Genomic DNA, 20,324 nt, shown 5'->3' with positions numbered 1-20,324 from the left:
CTTGTTCTATGTTTTCAGGGTCCATGGAAAGATCAGTATTCACGGAAAGGAGGAGGTGTGTAAGATCTATGGCAGCGTCACACTCCTCCTCTTCCTCGGAGTCCTCACTTTGCTTCAGGTCTTGACTGCTATCTACAGACTTTAAGCTGCTCTTCTCCTTCAGAGAATCCCCATCTGCAGGCTTGTCCTCACCCAGGGACACCTCACTGGAGCTGCTCTTATTACTCAACCTTCCCACGCTTAGGGCCTCCTGATCCTGGGGCTCCAGGGATTCGCTCACATAAAGACCACTGTGGAAATCCTCGCTTTCTGTCAGGTAGACCTGGTCATGGAAGCTGACTCCAGATGTATAGTCCAGTAGCTCGAGTCCAGAAGGGCTACGCTCATCATCGTTTTTCCTCTCTTCGCCAAAAGAGCAGGACACGGGAGTACTACCTCCGCTTTCCTCATCTTCGGCAGCTCCTCCGGATGACTTGCTCTCTTCCTTGGAGCTCTCTACCCCAACAAGAATCTGAAGCACGTGAGTGAGCAAGTGAGACAGAAATGCTTGGAGCCCCAGCCGGACAATTAATTGGGCCACAAAGCAATCTGTATAGAGGTAGAACCTGCCATGGAGATAGGAAGGATTCTCGTACGCACCAATCAGAGGCTTCAGCAGGTACTTATTGGCATTCTTTGGGCCTAAGGCTTTCGCTATGGGCTCAAAGAGATACCAAGCTGCATAGACAGCAGTGTTCTCCTCCGACATCAGCGACAAGATAAAAGGCAAAAGGATCTCTAAACCTTCAGGGGTGATTTTGCTGAGTACCCCCTCCAACTGCTGCCACAACTGAAAGACAAGTTCACGACCCTGAGACTCATCTTCTGCTCTCTTTGACTGGTAAGTGAAGATGAATTTATGCAGAGACAGGAAATAAGGAGGGAATGGAATAATGGAGCAGAAGGGGCTGAGAAGCTGAGAAGGACAAGGTGGTGGCAGACCTTTGGAAATCTGTTTATATTCAAACAATGGGACACAGCAATTAGCAGTCCTATTTCTCAGCAACACGTCCTCTGGTGTATGAAGCTGTAGCAACATTTCTAGGAGGTCCTGCAGAGGAGAGGGAATTTCCTTCGCGTGATATCTGCAGAGCTTCCGCACAGTAAGGAATCGGTCCAGTAAGGAAGCTGAAGGCTTCAAGGTTCGAATCCTGGGAGCAAACACAATTTCAGCAATCATGACTCCAAGTGCCTGCATATCTCTCTGAAAGAAATCCAAGAGGCTTATCTCAGGTACTTCTTGAGCCTGTTTTGTTGACTGTATTTCACTATTTAAACCTTTAACTAAAAAATTATCTAACTTCTCCAGCTCCTCCAGGGCTTGGAGGGGATTATAAGCCTCGGGAAGCACAAGCTCTCTCTCATCCCCTTCGATCTTGCTCCTTCGGTTGAATCGGGTAGTTGGGATTCTACTTTCTGCCTGGGTAGACGACAGTGTAGAAGGCTGATCCACAAATCTCCCAGCTGAAAGAATGGAATCCAGAGCTTCCATGCCTTGCTCTAACTCATCATCTTCAGCATTAGATTTATTAACAGACCAGCTACCTGTTGTCTCCAAGACTAACCCATTTATTCCTTCAGCCTGGAGATGTTGGGTGTCTTCCCAGCCTGTCAGCTCTCTTGTGGTTTTAATGATAGGTGCTTCAGGAGGAATATATGCAGGCTCCAGTAAGCGCTTAGGGTGTGGTTGATCAAACAGTTGTACGACACCAAAGCTAGTCAGATTGGTATGATTGTCTACTAGGTGTAAACAAACGTTTTTTTCCTTGACAGCATCCTTCCCAGCTAACTTGTACCCAAAGGTGAGATCAATCCAATGGTGCAGATCCTGAGACACTTCCCTGCTCTCCAACAGCTGCTGATGAACTTCAATGAACTCCTCATAGGAACTACACCAGGATGGAATATCAAGGTCAGGCATGTCTGGGTGAATAGATCTAAAGATGGTGGGATCTGTATAGAATTCGGGGATACACTCATCAGGGGTCCAGGCTTGCATCCGCTCCATACTAGCAGGATACTCATTAGGCTCCCATTGAGATCGTACATGACAGCACAACACAGTCTTTGGTGTCCTCCTGGCTTTATACACATAGTAAGTGATGTCAGACAGGACATCTGAGATGTGGTGAGGGACATGCAGCTGTTCTGCACTTGTCCCGCTACTTGCAAAAGCTTGCTTTGTCATTTCATAGGTAAATTCCAGCTGTTTGTCTCCCTTGTTGAGACGGAATTTAGATTTCTTTAGGTTCCTGAATTTGCCATTTTTAGTGGTAAAATCCACCACCCAGGGTAAGACTGGGTGGTAGTTTGGATCTCCCTCCCGGCGCCCAGCCAGGTGGTTAAGTTTCATAAGATAATCAAAGTTACTTACTTGTCCATGCACCCAACCCAAAAGCAGCCCCCTCAACTCCTCCTGGCAGACAGAAGACGACCCCTTCAGTCTCGTCTCCTCAGGAAGACCACTGCTTCCTTCACTGTGCTTCTCTGGAGTCTCTCTTTTGTCCACCTCTGGTTTCTCATACTCACTTAAATTAAGTCTCAGCTGGCTGCAGAGTTTCTCATCGATGAGCACATTGCGAAGGGACAAGGCTCCGCAAGCCAGACCCTCCCGATGGCAGGCCTTTATTGCCTGCAGAATATGGAAGAGGATGAAGAGCACTTTGGCATGACTGTTAGCAAGCTTGGCGGGGCTAAACGTGACAATATCATACAACGAATAGTGCAGGTAAGGCTGAACAATATATAGCACATCTACGGACTCCAGCAAGGCTTCCACTTGGAGAATGTTAGAGCAAGAGGGAACACCAGCTGTGATGGGAACACTCTCTTTGGCAGGGGAGAGGCACTGTGCAAATTTATCCACTTGAATAAATGAACAGCCATAAACCTTCTGAAGAGCTAGCTTTATTGCACTCAAGGCTTGCACTGTGTGTGCTTGCTGGATACCACTATATGACTGCACATAGGTTCTGTAAGCCTTGAGCCATAAATTCTTGTAGTTCTGGAAGGCAACATTCTGCATGAATCTAACCAGCAATTCCGAGTCATTCTTCTCTTCCTGCTCAGCTTGATTCCAAATCAGTGCGTAGTCTAGCTTCTTTTTCCTCAGTCCGTGGATTTCTACCCTCACCCAGCCAACAGGCAATTTCTGCACAGAGCGTTGCAAAAATGTCTGCACCTCTATGTCACTCAAACCTTCTGGACGTGGGCACTGCCTCGGAAGAACCCTCCGTTCCTTTAGGCTCACCAGCCACTTCAGGGGCACGAAAGCAATAACGTGAGTCCCCTCACCAGCAGCAAGCTGTCTTTGGTCAATATGCAGCTCTCTCTCGATCCTCTTCAGGAGCCACTCCATGTTGGTGAAGGATAAGTTTCAACATTCAGTTTCAGCTAAGTTACACCATTCCACAGTGTTCGACTCCCTATAGAAGAAAAAGAGCAAATTAAAGTAAGTATAAAGCACACAGTTGCATCAGCCCCCTCCTGTACAGTGCTCCTTTCACTCCCTGCATCTAGAAAGAACCAAAGTTATTCTACTGTGCAGTATCTTTCTCCACGTTCTTAGTATTATCTGTGGCTCTTTTAACTTCCTGAACAAGATGGATTTAGAACTTATGCTTTAAGATTAGAAGAAAAAAAACGAAGGCTACTTTTATTTTTTTTTTTTTAATTTATAACTTTTATTGGCAAAATATAAAACAGCTGTGCAACATGTACAAAATCCAATGTAATCATAAGTGAACAATGTGTGCCATTATACCAGCGAAGAAGCCATTTCACTCTAGTATATCCCCTTGGATCCCCCCCCCCCCATCGAGTAAGCTAGTCTATATCATCAATCATATAGCAGCAAGACACATGGTCAGCAATTCTCCTGATAGCGAACAGAAAAACGCAAAGGCGTGAGTAAGATAACATCGTGGCAGAACAGCGGACCACCAACAGCATAGATTCCCCAATCCCCATGACATCTGCTTTCCCAGACCAGCTACAGAAACACCAGAAAACACCAGTCCTGAGTTCCACCAATAGGAGTCACTGTGTTTATCCATGATTGGTCACTGCGAAACCATAGGAAGTCGTAGCCAATGTTCGTAGCGACCCCAGACCTTGTGAAAATGCAGGGACGATTTGTTGCGAAATGCGGTAATCTTTCCCAAGGTGTGCGTATGAAGAACCAACGCCTGAACCATGGTTAATGTTGGCACCCCAGGGTCCTTCCAACACCGTGCTATAGCACATCTGGTCGCAGTCACCACAAACTTAATAAAATAATTATGAGATTTGGATCTATCTTGGAGTTCAGCATTCAGGAGTGCTTGTGCTGGTGTGAGTTGAATACAGCCATGCAAAATCGTAGAAATCCAGGTCGATATCGTTGTCCACAGCTGTTGTATTTTGGGGCATTGCCACCATAAGTGGAAAAAAGTGCCCCGCTCCCGGCAAAGTTTCCAGCAAAGCCCTTGTGTGTTTGGCGCGTAATGCTGAATGAGACTTGGGGTTACATACCATCTGTAGTATAATTTGTATCCATTTTCGATATGTTGTGTTGATATAAATCCTTTCCGTAAACTTTGAAAAATTGTCAGCCAGTCCTCCTTTGTCCAGGTACATTGTAAGTCCGATTGCCATGCTCGTATGTGTGACGCAGACTGGTCAAAGTCATCGCTCAATAATCCATAGATATTAGTAATATGTTTAGTTACCATGTGGGAATGTCTACACATGCTCTCAAATGATGAAATACCCTTTGCAAGGTCAGCTTCAATCCGATTGCTAAGAAAAAAGTGTCTAACTTGGAGATAGCGGAAACGTTCCGCATGACCCAGCTGAAATTGGCGGCCAAGGGTAGGAAATGATAACAATCCCCCGGGGGACCAAACATGTGACCATTGGGAAACACCTTTATCTATCCAAAATTTAAACGCCCGCGGAAAAATGAAGGCTACTTTTAATATTGACCTAAAACACTTTTCATAGAAACATGACGGCAGAAAAAGACCATATGGCCTATCCAGTCTGCTCATCCACACAACTGCTCAGCTTTACAAGCCCTACCACTCCCTTACAGATCCCCTGTGCTTATCCCCTGCTTTCTTCAATTCAGATACTGTCCTTGTTCTCCACCACCTCCACTGGGAGAATGTTCCCTGCATCTACCTCCCTCTTTTTAAAGAACTATTTAATAGCCTCATACCTCATTTTGCCACGTCTTATTTTTATAACAGGTAAAAAAAATGTCACCATGAGAAATGAAATGAGAGAAAACACACCATGCAGAGAGATTAGTAACTGCACGTTATCTACAAATTACAAAATGGTTGAACGATTACAAGAGATCCTAGATCCAATATCTGATGCATTGCATATGGTTCATGGACCTTATTTTTAACATCACAAGAAAACTCCTCACTTGAAAAATGTGAATCTCATAACAGTTAAATTGGTGTTTCCAGGCTGCAATTTGAAAAGACTGAGCAGATGTAAAGCCAGACAACAAGAAACATGACAATGCTGGAGGATCTTCTTAAAAGAAGAGAATGTCTGAGCACAGAGGAACTTTCAACTAATGTGCAGACATGTGCTCTGTCTCCCTGTGCCCCTCCTCCTGTCCAGGTTACAGCTGTAATTCCACCACCTCCCTCACTGTACTAACACAGCCCTGTGCTTGCTTCAGCTGGCAGTGGCAGAGAGTTACTGGGGAGCCTAGAAAATAACCGGCCAGCAGAAATAGCAGCAGCAGGTGCACCAGCATTTTTGCATTCTCTCTTATGGCATTGCCACCCAAGTAGTACACCTGGGACCTCTTCCTACCACGCTGGGATTCTCATCCTGGCAGTACTACAGGGATCTTCCTCTCTCCCTCTTGAGGCTTCTCAGCTGGGCGGTGCACAGTGGAGATCTCGCTCTTCCTCCGCTGACATTTTTATCCAGTCGGGATCTTGCTCTCCACCAGGCAGTGCACTAGAACTCGCTCTTTTCCTGAGAGATGCTCCTTGAATTGGTGCTGTCAGGCAGCACAGTTTGTAACATTCATCCCACACAGTGACACCAGAACTAAAAAATTACCCAACTATGATAAAAAATGAAACAAAAAAAAAAAAAAAAAGCACATACTTGCTTCATGTTTTCTGTGAAATGGGAGGACAGACAGCATTTAATGGAATGCCCCGCAGGCACACAACTTGTCTTCAGCTGAAGCTGGGTGACACGTGATTGCAAGACATCCCAAAGAACTTTATTTTCCAACATTAGTAACAAATGGGAGGATGTGTTACAGGCCTGATTTTCCAACTACTATTTAACGGTACTTCTCCTTTAAGCAATTTGTGATATAAGATGTGTATGGCTCATCCAGTCTGTCCATTCGTCCAATTAATTTAGCATTATAATTCTCATGATTTCCTTACAGATTCCCTTTATTTATCCCATGCTTTCTTGAATTCAGATACTGTTTTTGTCTCCACCACATCCACCGGGAGGCCGTTCCACACATCCGCTACCCTCTCTGTAATGAAATATTTCCTAAGATTACTCCTGACCTCCTCAATTCTAGAGCATCTTTTCCACTGAAAAAAGGCTCACATTCTGTGCATGGAAACCTTTGAGATATTTGAATGTCTCTGTCCTATCTCCCCTTTCCTCTGGGGTGTACATGTTGAGATCTTTAAGTCTATCCCCATATGTTTTAGAACAAAGACCACAGGAAAATTAGTTCTTAACTGATAATTTTCGTTCCTGTAGTACCACGGATCAGTCCAGACACCTGGGTTTTGCCTCCCTCCAGCAGATGGAGACAGAGAAGTTTCAAAACAACCCTGCCCTATATATGTTATTATTTAGGAGAGTTGTGGGTGGATCCTTGGACCAGTGGCAGATGACCACACCCCCGGCGGAAGATTCTGAGAGGGACCACCGGTCAGGCTCAGAGTTAGGAGACAGACACACACTAGTTATTTTATTAGACAGTATACTGAACCACCAGAGGTGGCAGTAGTGAGCTGGAATGCCCAGCTGGGCTCTTGTCCCTCAGATACTGGAACAGCGACCCCTGTAGGCTGAGCTGTAGAGAAACTGAAATATAGTGAGTAGGCAGGGTATGCAGAGTTCATGGACAGGACCTGATGGTAACACTCACACACTGTCCCATAGAAGCCCAGGAGCTGGAATGAAGTAGGCCCTCGAGGAGCGAGTACCTGGTTCCAGGGAAAGCTCTGAGAGAGCGATGGTAACTCACAGATGTAGTAGGCAGCAATGACTTCCAGGCAGAAGTGAATTCCGAAGAAGTCCGGGAACAAGGGCACTCGAGGAGCGAGTACCGGTTCCAGACTGCAACCTACAAAGTAAGAGAGAACGAGGCCCCCAAGGAGCGGGTACCCCTGGTTAGTCCGAGGAGGCAGAGTAGCGTAGATAGAACGAATCCTTATCCTTGCTAACTTGAGTTGTTAGCAATTCAGAGACCTTTAAATATCTGAAGCAGATGACATCATCTCAGGGGGACGCCCCTGAGGTTCGTGCCACTTCTGGTACTTGAGGCAGGGCCGTGCCACGTGCGTGCCCCTAGGCATCAGGTCAACATGGCGGATTGCAGCGCCGGGCCGGTCTGAGTAACCGGACGAGGACGGCCGAAAGTCGCCGCGGCAGCCAGCCTTCCATCAACCCCGGAGGGAGTCGCCAATGGGGTAAGGTGGGCGGAGTGGAGACGTCGGGCAGCGACAGTCGCAACAATATACCAAGGTGCCACCCACAGTCCATCAGTATTACTCAGTGTCAGAGCAGAATGGACTAAACCCAAAAAACTATGTACACTAACTAAACTTTCCCAAGGCTCAGTCAAACCCCCAACAGGGAACAGAACTTCCTGAACCATGAGAACCAGTGATCTGCAGATTACAGTACAGTTATAACGAGCGGAGTCTCCGATACTTTCGTGCATAAACTGGGAGATTCTCTGGACTGATCCGTGGTACTACAGGAACGAAAATTATCAGGTAAGAACTAATTTTCCTTTCCCTGTACGTACCCGGATCAGTCCAGACACCTGGGATGTACCAGAGCCAACTTACTGAGGGTAGGAGCCGGAGAGAGCCACTCGGAGCACTCCTTCTCCAAATCCCCTGGACGCCAGGACCTGAACATCCAGTCTGTAATGCCTTGCAAAAGTGTGTAAAGACTTCCATGTAGCCGCTCTGCAATCTCCTGGGGTGAGACTTGTTGGCACTCCACCCAGGAAGCAGCTTGTGATCATGTAGAATGGGCACGAAGACCAACTGGCACCAGCTTACCACGCAGTAAATATGCAGAACTTATAGCTACTTTCAGCCAATGGGCTATCGTAGCCTTATATGCCATATTTTGGGACCACTCCACAAAACAAAAAGGTGGTCCGATACACGGAAGGAATTTGTAACTTCCAGATATCTTAGCAGAGCCCTGCGGACATCAAATTTCTTCAAATCCTTAGTCATCGGATCCGATCGGTCCAAATCGGAAAAGGATGGCAGTTCTACTGACTGATTCAAATGAAAGGAAGAAACCACTGTTGGAAGAAAAGAAGGAACTGTCCTTAAGGAGAAGCTTGAATCCGAAATCCACAGAAAGGGCTCCCTGACCGACAGCGCCTGCAGCCCCGACACCCGACGGGCTGAAGAAATAGTTATCAGAAACACTACTTTCAGCATATCCTTCAACGTGGCTCTTTTTAGAGGCTCAAAAGGTGGAGCACACAAAGCGGAGAGAACAAAATTCAGGTTCCAAGAAGGACACGGATGGCGGAGCGGAGGTCGTAAATGTTTGGCTCCCCGAAGAAAACGAGCCACATCCGAATGCAATGCCAATGGTACTCCCTGAATCTTACCACGTAGACAGAGCACTGCCACTTGCACCCTGAATGAACTACACGACAAGCCCTTTGCGAGCCTTGCTGGTTTTTTTTTTAACCTAGAAAAATTAAAGGAACAATCCCGTAACTTTCCTAACACTACCTTTTTTCTATCCAAATATCCTACCAACCCTTTTTTTACAATCAGAAGAGACTGTGGGTTTTGCACCTCCACCATCTGCTGGAGACAGAGAAATACTGATGGACTGTGGGTGGCACCTTGGTATAAAGGGCAGGATTGTTTTAAAACTTCTCTGTCTCCATCTGCTGGAGGGGAGGCAAAACCCAGGTGTCTGGACTGATCCGGGTAAGTACAGGGAATGACCATTTTAGTAGCCAACCTCTGGAGAGACTCCATCCTGATATATCCTTTTGAAAGTGCACAGTATTTCAAGTGAGGTCTCACCAGGGACCTATACAGGGGCAATATCACCTCCCTTTTTCTGCTGACCATTCCTCTCCCTGAATAGCCAAGCATCTTTCTGGCTTTCACCATCGCTTTTATCCACCTGTTTGGCCACCTTAAGATCATCAGATATAATCACTCCCTGATCCCACTCTTCCTTTGTGCTTAGAAGAATTTTACCTCCAATACTGTACCTTTCCCTTGGGTTTTTGTATCCTAAATGCATTACTCTGTATTTTTTTTAGCATTAAATCTTAGCTACCAGACCGTGTACCATCCCTCGAGCTTCGCTATATCTCTCATGTTTTCCACTCCTTGCTTGCTGTCCACTCCGCTACTGATTCTGGTACCAACAGCTAAAAGAAACCTTTCCTGAAAATCCTTCCGTTATGTCGCTCACAAAAATGTTTAAAAGACAGTGGGGGGCGGAGTCAAGATGGCCGCTTGCATGTAGCGTCGACTCAGATCTCCCGCATAGAATTTCTTTCTAAACTTTTATTTCCAGATTAAATATGCCTCCAAAGAGAAAGGGGAAACTGAGGACTTACCCCTCCAGCTCCTCAGTACCCGCGGGACAAAAAACCCAATCGAAGAGTGCGCTAGCGTCCACCAGAAGCGGGAGGGGCCGTGCCCCGCTGACGAAACAGGCAGGGAAGCAACAGTTTTGTCTGGGGAATTATCTTTAAGCCCCCCCAGGATTTCACAAGCAACGCTATTCAGCCAGCCGGTGAAAGCTGTGACGGAGATATCCAGAGCAATCAGCTCAGGGAAGCCCGTGGAGGGCACAGAAACTGGCGGTTTGGACGGAGGGAAATCCAACTTACAGGGAGAAGGGACAGCTCTAATGTCGGTGGCCATTTTGCAGCCTGAAGAAGCCAGCAATGGTAAGGCTGTTTTGATTCCTACTTCTAAAGTTTCTTTGTTACTAACGCCGACTATGGAACAACATGGTGAGCTAATTCCTCCAAGTAAACCCGCGGTGGTAACAATGGACTCCCTATGGGAATTGATGGCCCAGCAAAATTTAGCCCTCCAGGGCTGTATGAATCAGATTTCGCAAATTTCTGCTAAACTGGAAATGGTAACTCAAGATCATGATAAAAGAATCAAAGACCAATCAGATAAGATGCAACTATTTGAAACGCAGATGAAAGAGATGCAGAAAGTACAAGCGGTTACAATTCAGGACTGTATTGCCCTAAATAAAAAACCAGAACTATTGGAAAATAGGCCGAGAAGGCTTAATTTAAGGCTATTGAACTTCCCCAGAATACCGGGAGAGCAACCAAGACTAACACTGCGAAGGCATTTGAATGAAATACTAAAAATCCCTTTTGAAAGTATTCCGGCATTTAACAAGGTCTATTTCTTGCCGTTTAAACAGACGAGAGAAGGGATGAGACAGAATCAAATGGATCTGGAAAATTTAACGGACTTTTTAGAGTCATCTGCAGCAGAGATCATTGAGAGAGCAACTTTATTGATTTCCTTTACCTATGAACAAGATATGAGTGCGATAATGAACTATTTCCAGAATATGGGGGAAAAATTTATGGGCCAATTTGTTCAGATCTTCCCTGATCTGGCAAGAAGCACACAAGAAAGGATTTCCTGACGCTTCGAAAGGAGACTAGAGAGATGGGGGCTACATACCAACTCAGATACCCATGTAAATGTGTCATTAAATATGGTGGTAATATATATGTGTTTACGACTCCTGAACAACTGAAATTGTGGCTCAATTCCCATAAAAGGGCGATGGTAACATCTTCACCTGTTGAAGGTCCAATAACCTAGTAAAAAAAAAAATGGTGTTTCGTTGCAAGTTAAGGGCAGTTTTTTCTTATGTCTATTTCTTTAAAATGTAAAGAAAATCGTAGCTTCCTTAGTTTCTAAGTATCCACCCCCCCCCCCCCCCATTATGTAGGAGACTATAGAAATAAGTATTTTTCTTTGAAATTTTATTCTGATTGGATTAAAAATGGTTCTCTTTTCTGTACAAAGATGGATATGCTTTGTAATTAATAAAAAATTGCAATTAAAAAAAAAAAGTTATAAAGAACTGCTCCAAAGACCAATCCCTGAGGCACACAAGATTAGTTGTGTTCTTCCTGCAATTCCAAATCCTGGCTTAAGGTGTTTCCCATTTGCGGGATTGCTACCTGGCTTTATAGGGCAGTATTATAAACTTTCTATCTGGGTGAACATGTGTTTACCCATGTACAGAGGCCACTGAAACCTGCCCCCAGTGCGGGTAAAGTGTGCCCACTTACCTGCATGAAGAAAGAGGTAGGCTTAGGTGAGTGGGTGACATGCACGTGGAGATTTTGTTTTCTTTCCTGTACTTTGAACCTTCTCCCTTCGTTGTGCAGGCCACTTGATTTTCAAAAGGGCAAACTTTAGCTGTAGTTTCCCCTGGAAAATTTACTTGCAGGCCCACAGGTAGTGCAAAATACAGCAGCATGAGTTTCAACAAGAAAGTCTGCACACAGACTTCAGGAGCGGCTGGCCCAGTATTATGGAAGCCCCTTCCCGATGAGATAAGGAAATCAGAGTGAGTCCAGACACTTCATTTTTCAGGTTTTTCTTAGCTATTTAAGCAGGCCTTTTGAGGAGCTTCAAACTTTGAGAAACATGAAGTCTCAAGGGCAGGATGAGCCTGATTAACTAGGACAGTTGAGTTTATGTTGGCTGTAAGCATATTTATGTAGAAAAGAAGCTGGATTGGTTGCAATGGTTCAACAAAAGTCGCAGGGTTAATGATAATTGTTTATTTTTGTTATTCATGTTGATCTGTGAACATAGTTTTATGTTCTCTACCATAAACTTTGGAATGTGCGAGTAAGACATTTTTCAAATAAAAATACTTTGCTACTTGCGGGGTTTCAAATCCACCTTCAACATAATTACAAGGTGGCAGTATGAGCCTCCAGCTAGACCCATATAAAAAAAAGATAAGAAGTGCTGTGCTAGGTCAGGCCAAGGTCCATCAAGCCCAGTATCCTGTCTCCCACAGTGGCCAATCCAGATCCCAAAAAGTAGATCTATTTCTAGTTGCTCACTCCCAGTGGTTTTCTTTAGTCCAGTGGTTCTGAACCAGTGTGTCAGCACACACTAGTATGTCTCCAAAATGTGGAATTGATAGCATGCTATAACAGCCAGTGCTTGCTGGCGGAGGAGAGTGCAGAGCAGGGAACCAGGTACTTGAAATGTCAATCGTTGCTCCCTATTGCTGTTTTTCTCCCAACCCGGCAATCAGGGCCACTACTAGTCCAAGCTGGAAATGTGGTGGTTATGCTGTATAAATCCCTGCTGCATCCTGCTCTCGCTCCCTTGGCCGTGATCAACACTGCTAATAGCCCGGCTTGGAAACGTGGGCTTTTGCTCCCTGACCCATGGCTGCAATCACCACCATTGCTAGCTGCAAGGGAGGGGGAGATAACTCAAGGCACTCCCCCATTTTCCTCCTCCTGCAGGCTCTGACTTATGTAGAGAGGCTGAATTTTAAAAAGGAGACTGGTGGGAGGAGGGGTGTTGAAAGGGGAATGAGAAAGGGGGTGAGTATGTAGAACATGAGAGCAAGAGGATGAGCCTGATGCAGTGGTATTGCTATTGGGGAAAGAGGAGGAGCTAGGAGCAGCAAGCGCCTTGCTTAGGTGGGGATTTGGGAATGGGGACAGAGTTTGACGGGATAAAGGGGACAGTGGGTGCCATGTGATTGGATGGGCAGTCTGTTTAAGGGTGTGTTAGATGGGCTGGAGTGTGTGACAGAGAATATAAAATTGGGATAGGATGAAGGAGGACCTGGAAGGGGGTAAGACAAGGTGAAAATGGGGCTTCCGAGACTTTTTTGCAGGTTTTTGTTTTACTTCACCAAGTGTCTGGCAGTGCATAAAATTTTCTTTTGTCCCCCATTTCGTTTTCTGGTCTGGGGAGGGCCATTTCGGTCCACTCCCCAGATCAGAAAACTTTTATCGTTCTTTTTCTGTGGGAAAAAAACCCCCCATCCCAACCCTTTAAATTTAATTAACTACAACCCCCACCCTCCTGCCCCCCCCCCCCAAAGACCTGCCAAAAGTCCCTGGTGGTCCAGCGGGGATCCAGGAGTGATCTCCTACATTTGGGCCGTCGGCTGCCAGTAATCAAAATGGCGCTGATGGCCCAAGTGCAGGAGATCGCTCCCGGACCCCCGCTGGACCACCAGGGACTTTTGGCAGGTCTTGGAGGATTTTTTTTTAAATATATATTCGCTCCATAAGACGCACAGACATTCCCCCCCCCCCCCCCCCCCCCCCCCCCCCCCGGGAAAAAAAGTGCATCATATGGAGCGGAAAATATGGTAAATGATTTGTTTTACATCTGTTGGTTGTTAGTTTCATGGTGTATCTCTTATTTAGTATTATCTGAAAGGGTAAATAACTGTCCTTTATTTACCCGTTCCACCCCACTCATGATTTTATAAACTACTATCATGTCCCTTCTCAGGCATCTTTTCCAAGCTGAAGAGCCCTCTTCTGAGCAGCCTTTCATCATAGGAGAGATGTTCCACTCCCTTTAGCTTTTTGGCACCCTCCTCTACACCTTTTCTAGTCCTATGTCTTTCTTGAGATGGGGGCGACCAGAACTGCACATGATACGCAAAGTGTAGTTGTAGCATAATGCAAAATAGGCAATATATTTCCATTTTGTTCTCCATTGCTGTCTGGATCATTCTTAACATTCTATTTGTTTTTTTGAACCCTGCCATGCACTGAGTAGAGGATTTCAATATTTTGTCCACAAGGACTCCAAGATCCTTTTCCTGGGCACTTCTAATACACAGTGTAGTTGTGATTATTTTTGCCTATGTACATCACTTTGCATTTTTCTACATTAAATTTCATCTGCCATTCAGATGCCCAATCTCTTAGTCTCATAAGGTCCTTCTACTTTTCCTCACAAACCACAGCTGTTTTAAAAGAACTGAAACATTTAGTGTCATCTGCAAATTTGATCACCTCACTTGTACCCTTTTCCAGATCATTTATGAATATGTTAAACACCATCACTCTTTGATCATCCTGTTGACATGAGAACTCAAACTTAATCCACTATCCAGCTTAAACCTGACTGATACATCCCTTGCCATCTGCTATTTTTATTTATTTATTTATTTATTTAACGTTTCTTTTATACCGATGACCGTTCGCACATCGCATCGGTTTACAGTGAACACAAAACCATTGGGCGGGGCCCTTACATAAAACAGATAATATACTGAACTAGGAAACATATGATTGAAATTAGGGGGGAGCCCTTACATCAAAACTATTTACATCAAAACTATATACAGAATTAGTGCACAGTACCAAATCGACAAGCATAGAGATGGTCATATCAGGAAATCCGAGTAAGGGTAAGGGTCGGAGGGGGAGTTATGTAATAGGGGGTGTGATGGAGTAAGCTTGTTGGAAGAGCCAGGTTTTAAGTTTCTTTTTGAAAGCGGGGGTATAGGTCTCAGTGCGAATATCATGGGGCATAGAGTTCCATATCGTGGGGCCGGCCAGAGAAAAGGCTCTGTTAATAGTGGAGGAAAGCTTAAAGGATTTAATAGATTGGGCTTGGAGTGTTCCTTGGAGTGCTGGGCGTGTAGGTCTCTTGGAGGTACGGGGTACGAGGGGGGGGTTGAGCCAGTTGAGGTTGGAGTTTAATAGACTTTTGTGTATGATTGAGAGAGTTTTATAAAGAATTCGTGACTGTATAGGGAGCCAGTGTAGTTCCATAAGTGCGGGGGTGATGTGATCTCTTTTCTTTGTGTTTGACAGGATGCGAGCGGCAGCATTTTGTAGAAGTTGGAGTGGTCTAGTGTGAATTGCGGGAATGCCAAGTAAGAGCGCATTACAGTAGTCAATCTTTGAAAGGATAATAGCTTGAAGGACTGTACGGAAATCATTGAAATGTAGCAAGGGTCTGAGCTTCTTTATTGTTTGCAGTTTAAAGTAGCAGTCCTTTATAATGGATTTGATGAATGGTTTGAAAGAGAGGTGATTATCAATAATAACTCCTAGGTTGCGAGTGTGAGGTGGGAAGTTAGTAGCAGAGTAGGCAGGGGGGATGACCGGGAGTGGCTGCTTATTCGATATGACTAAAAGCTCAGTTTTGTTGGAGTTAAGCGCTAGGTGCATGTCCTTTAGGAGCTGGTTGATAGAGGAAAGACAGGATTCCCAGCTGTGTAGAGCCGTTTGGATGGTGTCCGAGAAGGGGAAAATGATTTGTACATCATCAGCATAAATAAAATGCTTGATGTGTAGATTAGTGAGGAGCGTAGTAAGGGGGAGCATGTAAATGTTAAATAAGGTAGATGAGAGTGAGGAACCTTGGGGAACACCTTGGGGGAGACTGATGGGGTCAGATTCATTATTGTTCATAGTGACAGTGAAAGTACGATTTTGGAGATATGATTGAATCCAATCAATGGCCTTGCCAGTGACCCCAATATTTCTGAGTATGCTGAGGAGGACATCATGATTAACTGTGTCAAACGCAGCTGAGATGTCAAGTAATGCGATAAGATAGGATGATCCTGAGTCAGTTCCTTTGATAAGGGTATCGTGTAAGGAGAGGAGCAAGGTTTCAGTACTTAAGTGCTTCCTGAAACCATATTGGGTTGGAGGGAAGATGTTATTTTGTTCCAGGTGATCAGATAGGCGTGTGTTCACGAGCTTTTCAAGCACTTTAGCTAGTAGGGGTAGGTTGGACACTGGTCTGTAATTAGAGAGGGTGGTGGGGTCAAGGTTGGGTTTTTTGAGGAGTGGTTTCACTATGGCTTGTTTCAGAGCATTGGGGACAATGCCATGTTCTAGGGAACAGTTAAGAATATTTGAGAGGGGTTTGGCGATCACATTGTGTATAGAAAGTAGGAGTTTAGAGGGGATAGTTTCAGAGGGGTGAGTGGAAGGTTTCATTTTCTTAAGTATGCTTTCTACTTCCAGGGAAGATGAGGACTCAAAAGAATAAAGGGAGCTAGGGGAGTTGATGGTGGGAAGAGAGATATTGAGGTTGTTGTGTGAAAATTGTGCTGTGATGGACGATACTTTGTTTTTGAAAAATTGCGCTAATTCATTACAGCGGTTTGTGGAGGGTGTAGCTGATTGTTGTGTGTGTATGGGAGAAGTAAGGTTAGCGACCATAGAGAAAAGAGCCTTGGGGTTGTATTGCAGCCCATTTATTTTATTGGCGTAGTATTTTCGTTTTGAGTGTTGAATAGAGTTTCTATAATCATGCATACGTTGATAGTAGAGAGTTTTGGTTGCGGGGGATTGGAGTTTGCGCCATGACCTTTCCGTGGCTCTGAGTTGGATTTTGAGATTTCTAAGGAAAGGAGTGTACCAGGGTTTCCTATTCTTTCTGTAAGGGTTGATTGTTTTTGTTATCAGGGGGCAGTGCACATTGGCAATGCTGCGTGTGCAGTTCACCCATGAGGATAATGCGTTATCTGGTGAGGATAGATCAATTTGTTTGTCTAAGTCAGAGCATGCTAATGCAATGGTTTCTACATCGCATGCTTTGCGGAATCTAAGGGAAATAGGCTGTCTGGGCGTGGATAGAGGGCTTTGAGGGAGCGATAGTTTGGTCTCAATCAATGAGTGATCAGACCAGGGTACTGATGTACATAGGGGGGGACTGTTCACACTGATGGGCGAGTTTATAAAAATCAAGTCAAGGGTGTGGCCAGCCTTGTGTGTGGGGGAGTTTACTATCTGTTGGAAGCCCATAGCTTCGAGCGAGGCCAAGAAAGCTTCACAGGCCGGTGACTGTGGTGAGGTATCTACGTGTAAATTGAAATCTCCTAGGAGGACTGTGGGTAGGTCTGGCGAAAGTGAGTTTGTGAGGAATTCAATCAGAGGAGATGAATCTTTCTCTAGAAGACCAGGGGGTGTGTATATAAGACAGAGTTGGAGTAGTTTAGATTTGAAATATCCAATTTCGTATTGATGGGGGATGTCACATCTATGAGACACTAGGTGGAGGTCCTTTTTTATAGCCAGGAGTAGGCCGCCTCCTCTCTTCTTCTTCCTCGGGATTGAGAAAATATCATAAGTATCTATGGGTAACTGGTTGATAAGGGGAGTGTCATGTTGTTTGAACCAGGTTTCAGTGATTGCGCATATTTCGGGATTAGAATCAGAGAGAATGTCATGTAGAAGATGGGTTTTCTTTTGAAGAGATTGTGCATTAAAGAGGATGATAGAAATGAGAGATAGGCTGATAGCTTGAGTGCGAGTGATGGTGCGTATAGGTATGAGTCTTCTGTTTTTGTGATTGTTTTTATGGTTTGGGGTTTGCTGCATGGATGTAGTGGGACTGTAAGGGTAATTAAGCACAGAAAAATGATCTGTGTAGGAGATCAATGGCTTAATTATGAGTTGTATTCAAAGGCCCTTTGATTTGCACACAACTGGAAGCCACACTGTTTATCCGTTTCCCTCACCACCACCCAGCAACAATAGGTTTTCAAAGTGCACAATGAACTGCAATGAGATTAGAGATTTACAACTATACTGCAAATAACCATTCAGAATACTGTCCCTACACCCTTTTCTCAGAGGCCAGTCACTAACCTTTCAAAGTTTCTTCACGCCCACAGAGGCTATGGCCACTAACTCTTCAGAGTGGAGGAGCAGCCTAGTGGTTAAAGCAGAGAACTGAAAACCAGGGTTCAATCTTACTGACACTTCTTGTGGCAACTAGAACTGCATACAATACTCAAGCTGTGGTCCTCACTATGGAATATTATAGAAGCAATATATCTGGCATTTTACTTTCCATTCCTTTTCGGATCATTCCTAACATTCTATTTGCTTTTATGACCGCCAATGCTCACTGAGTCGAGAATTTTAAGGTATCTACAAGGACTCCGAGGTTCTTTTTCTGGGTTGTGATGCCTAAAATGGAACCCAGCATCATATACCTGTAGTTGAGATCATTTTTCTCCATGTGCGTCACTTTGGTCTTGCCCACGTTAAATTTCATCTGCCAATTGGAAGACCAATCCCTAGTTGCGGAAAGTCCTCCTGCAATTCTTCACAATCGGCTTGTAATTTAAGTACTTTGAATACTTTTGTGTTAGTTGCAAATGTGATCAGCTCGCTGTGTTTACCTGATTTAAAATATATTAACATGTAATTACATTCCCAGCCCTAGATAACTGAGCCACGAAACCCCCAGTTCCAGCAGCAGAAGAGAAGTAAGCAGGAAAGGCAGAGCTGCATTCTCAGACGTTCCTACTTACACATTCGAGAGATGCGCGGATCGTCGCTGTAAAAATGCAGACTCCAGGCTATAAAAGGAGCTCATTTAGGAGACTTCCTGTTGCCCTATACCAAAGGGCCCGCCAGGCTTTTCCACCGCACAGAGGAAGTTTTTGCTTTTTTTCTTTTAATAATAATGAAGCCGCAGCTGATGGGGAAAAGAGAAGCTGGCACGAAAACTGAGCCCAGCTAGGAGCGATCCACCCGCCGGCAGCGAGTGTCGCGTTTAACTACGTCATCTCCTGCTGCCGCAAGACCAGACCCGGAGGCTGCAGGAGATGACGTTTCTTAAACGCGACGCTGGCACAACCCAGGAATGTCTGTTTGTCTGTTTCTGTGTGTCTGCTCCTGGGTGGGTGAGAGTGCCTGTTTGTGTGTGTTGTCTAAGTGGGTGGATGAGAGCCTGCGTGTGTCTGGGTGACAGACAGTGTATGTGTCTGGTTGACAGCCTGTGAATATCTAGGTGGGTGGGTGACAGCCCCTACCTGGGTAACAACAAAGATGTATGCCAACTTAACAGGATAGGGTGCTTATTGCCTGGGACAAGTTGCTCAGAGCCAGTGATCACAAGAGGAAGCGAGTTGGTCCATCAGTTGAAGCCCAGAGCTATTTACTTAGCACTGTTACACTTTGACCCAATGTCAATGGATCAGGCATTCAGAGTGATGTCCAACAATGCAATGGCAGCTGGCAAGGAGGCATCAAAAATCTGCAAGTAGCGGTGGAGGTGGAAGTGTTGTTTTCCTGGGCAGAGAGGAATCTCAAGATGATATTGGCTGCTCACCTACAGAAGTGGAAAATGTGTAGGCAGATTTCCTCAGTCAACATACCGTGAATCCAGGAGTTTGTCTGCAGCTACATTCAGTCTGATAGTGGCTAAGTGGGGAGTTCCATTGATGGATTTGATGACAACCTTCAAGAATGCAAAAGTGGGAGTTTATAGCCTAAGATGGGAGAAGGGTTCTCTCGGGTTGGATGCTGTGGTTCAGTGCTGGCTATCAGAGGCAGCACTGTATGTGTTTCCGCCATGGCCTCTTACTGTTGTGTCCCGCGGCCGTGGGAGGCCACAACTGCGGGCCCCTACCTTGTCCGCAGCGGCAACCTGTGGCAGCAGCTTCGGGGGAAACCCCTGACCGGGTGCTTGGTGCCCCAGCTCGGGTCCCCGGCTTGACCGTCGGGGGGAGAGCCGTCCCTGCTCTGCCCCCGCACCGTTCCTGCAGCCTTTCCTCCGCGGAGGAAATCAAAGATGGCCACCGCCATCTTTAGGCGCGAGGCCGCGCCCCCTTCACAAATTTAAAGGGACCTGATCCCTTTAACAAGCCTCATCTGTCCTGGATCAGCCTGAGCAGGGGAAGTATAAAAGGAAGCTTCCTCTGCTCATTCCCTGACTTGGCAACGTCCTCCAGCGCTGTCTAGTCTGCTTGCTTCGGTGAGTTCCTTGAACTTCGGATCCTTGTTCCTGTTGCGTCTTGGTCTTCTCGGTTCCTGACTTTGGATTGGCTTACGGTGATTCTCTGGTGTGCGACTCGGATTGGCAAGCGGTGATTATCTGGTGTGACTTCGGACTGGCAAGTGGTGATCCCTCGGTGTGTGACCTCGGACTGGTAGTGACAACTCTCTGGCACTCGATCTTGGACCCCTCCTGGACTCCGTCTCCAAGGGCCCGCCTAAGTCCCAGCAGTCCGGGTCCCTACGGGCTCCTCCT

General features: G+C 45.6%; 1 protein-coding gene across 1 annotated transcript in view; it reads right to left on the bottom strand.

The window, feature by feature from the left end:
- The window catches only part of WDR81 (WD repeat domain 81), a 56,205-nt gene extending 37,343 nt beyond the window's left edge, over nucleotides 1–18,862 (bottom strand). The window contains 2 exon segments of the mRNA XM_029611144.1: nucleotides 21–3,464; nucleotides 18,601–18,862. Of these exon segments, the coding sequence (XP_029467004.1) occupies nucleotides 21–3,397 (3,377 nt within the window). The 5' untranslated portion in view covers nucleotides 3,398–3,464; nucleotides 18,601–18,862.
- Between the last annotated feature and the right edge of the window lie 1,462 nt (nucleotides 18,863–20,324).

This window comes from Rhinatrema bivittatum, chromosome 8 (genome assembly GCF_901001135.1).
Source record: "Rhinatrema bivittatum chromosome 8, aRhiBiv1.1, whole genome shotgun sequence".
NCBI lineage: Eukaryota > Metazoa > Chordata > Amphibia > Gymnophiona > Rhinatrematidae > Rhinatrema > Rhinatrema bivittatum.
This window is presented reverse-complemented; position numbering and strand designations above follow the sequence as displayed.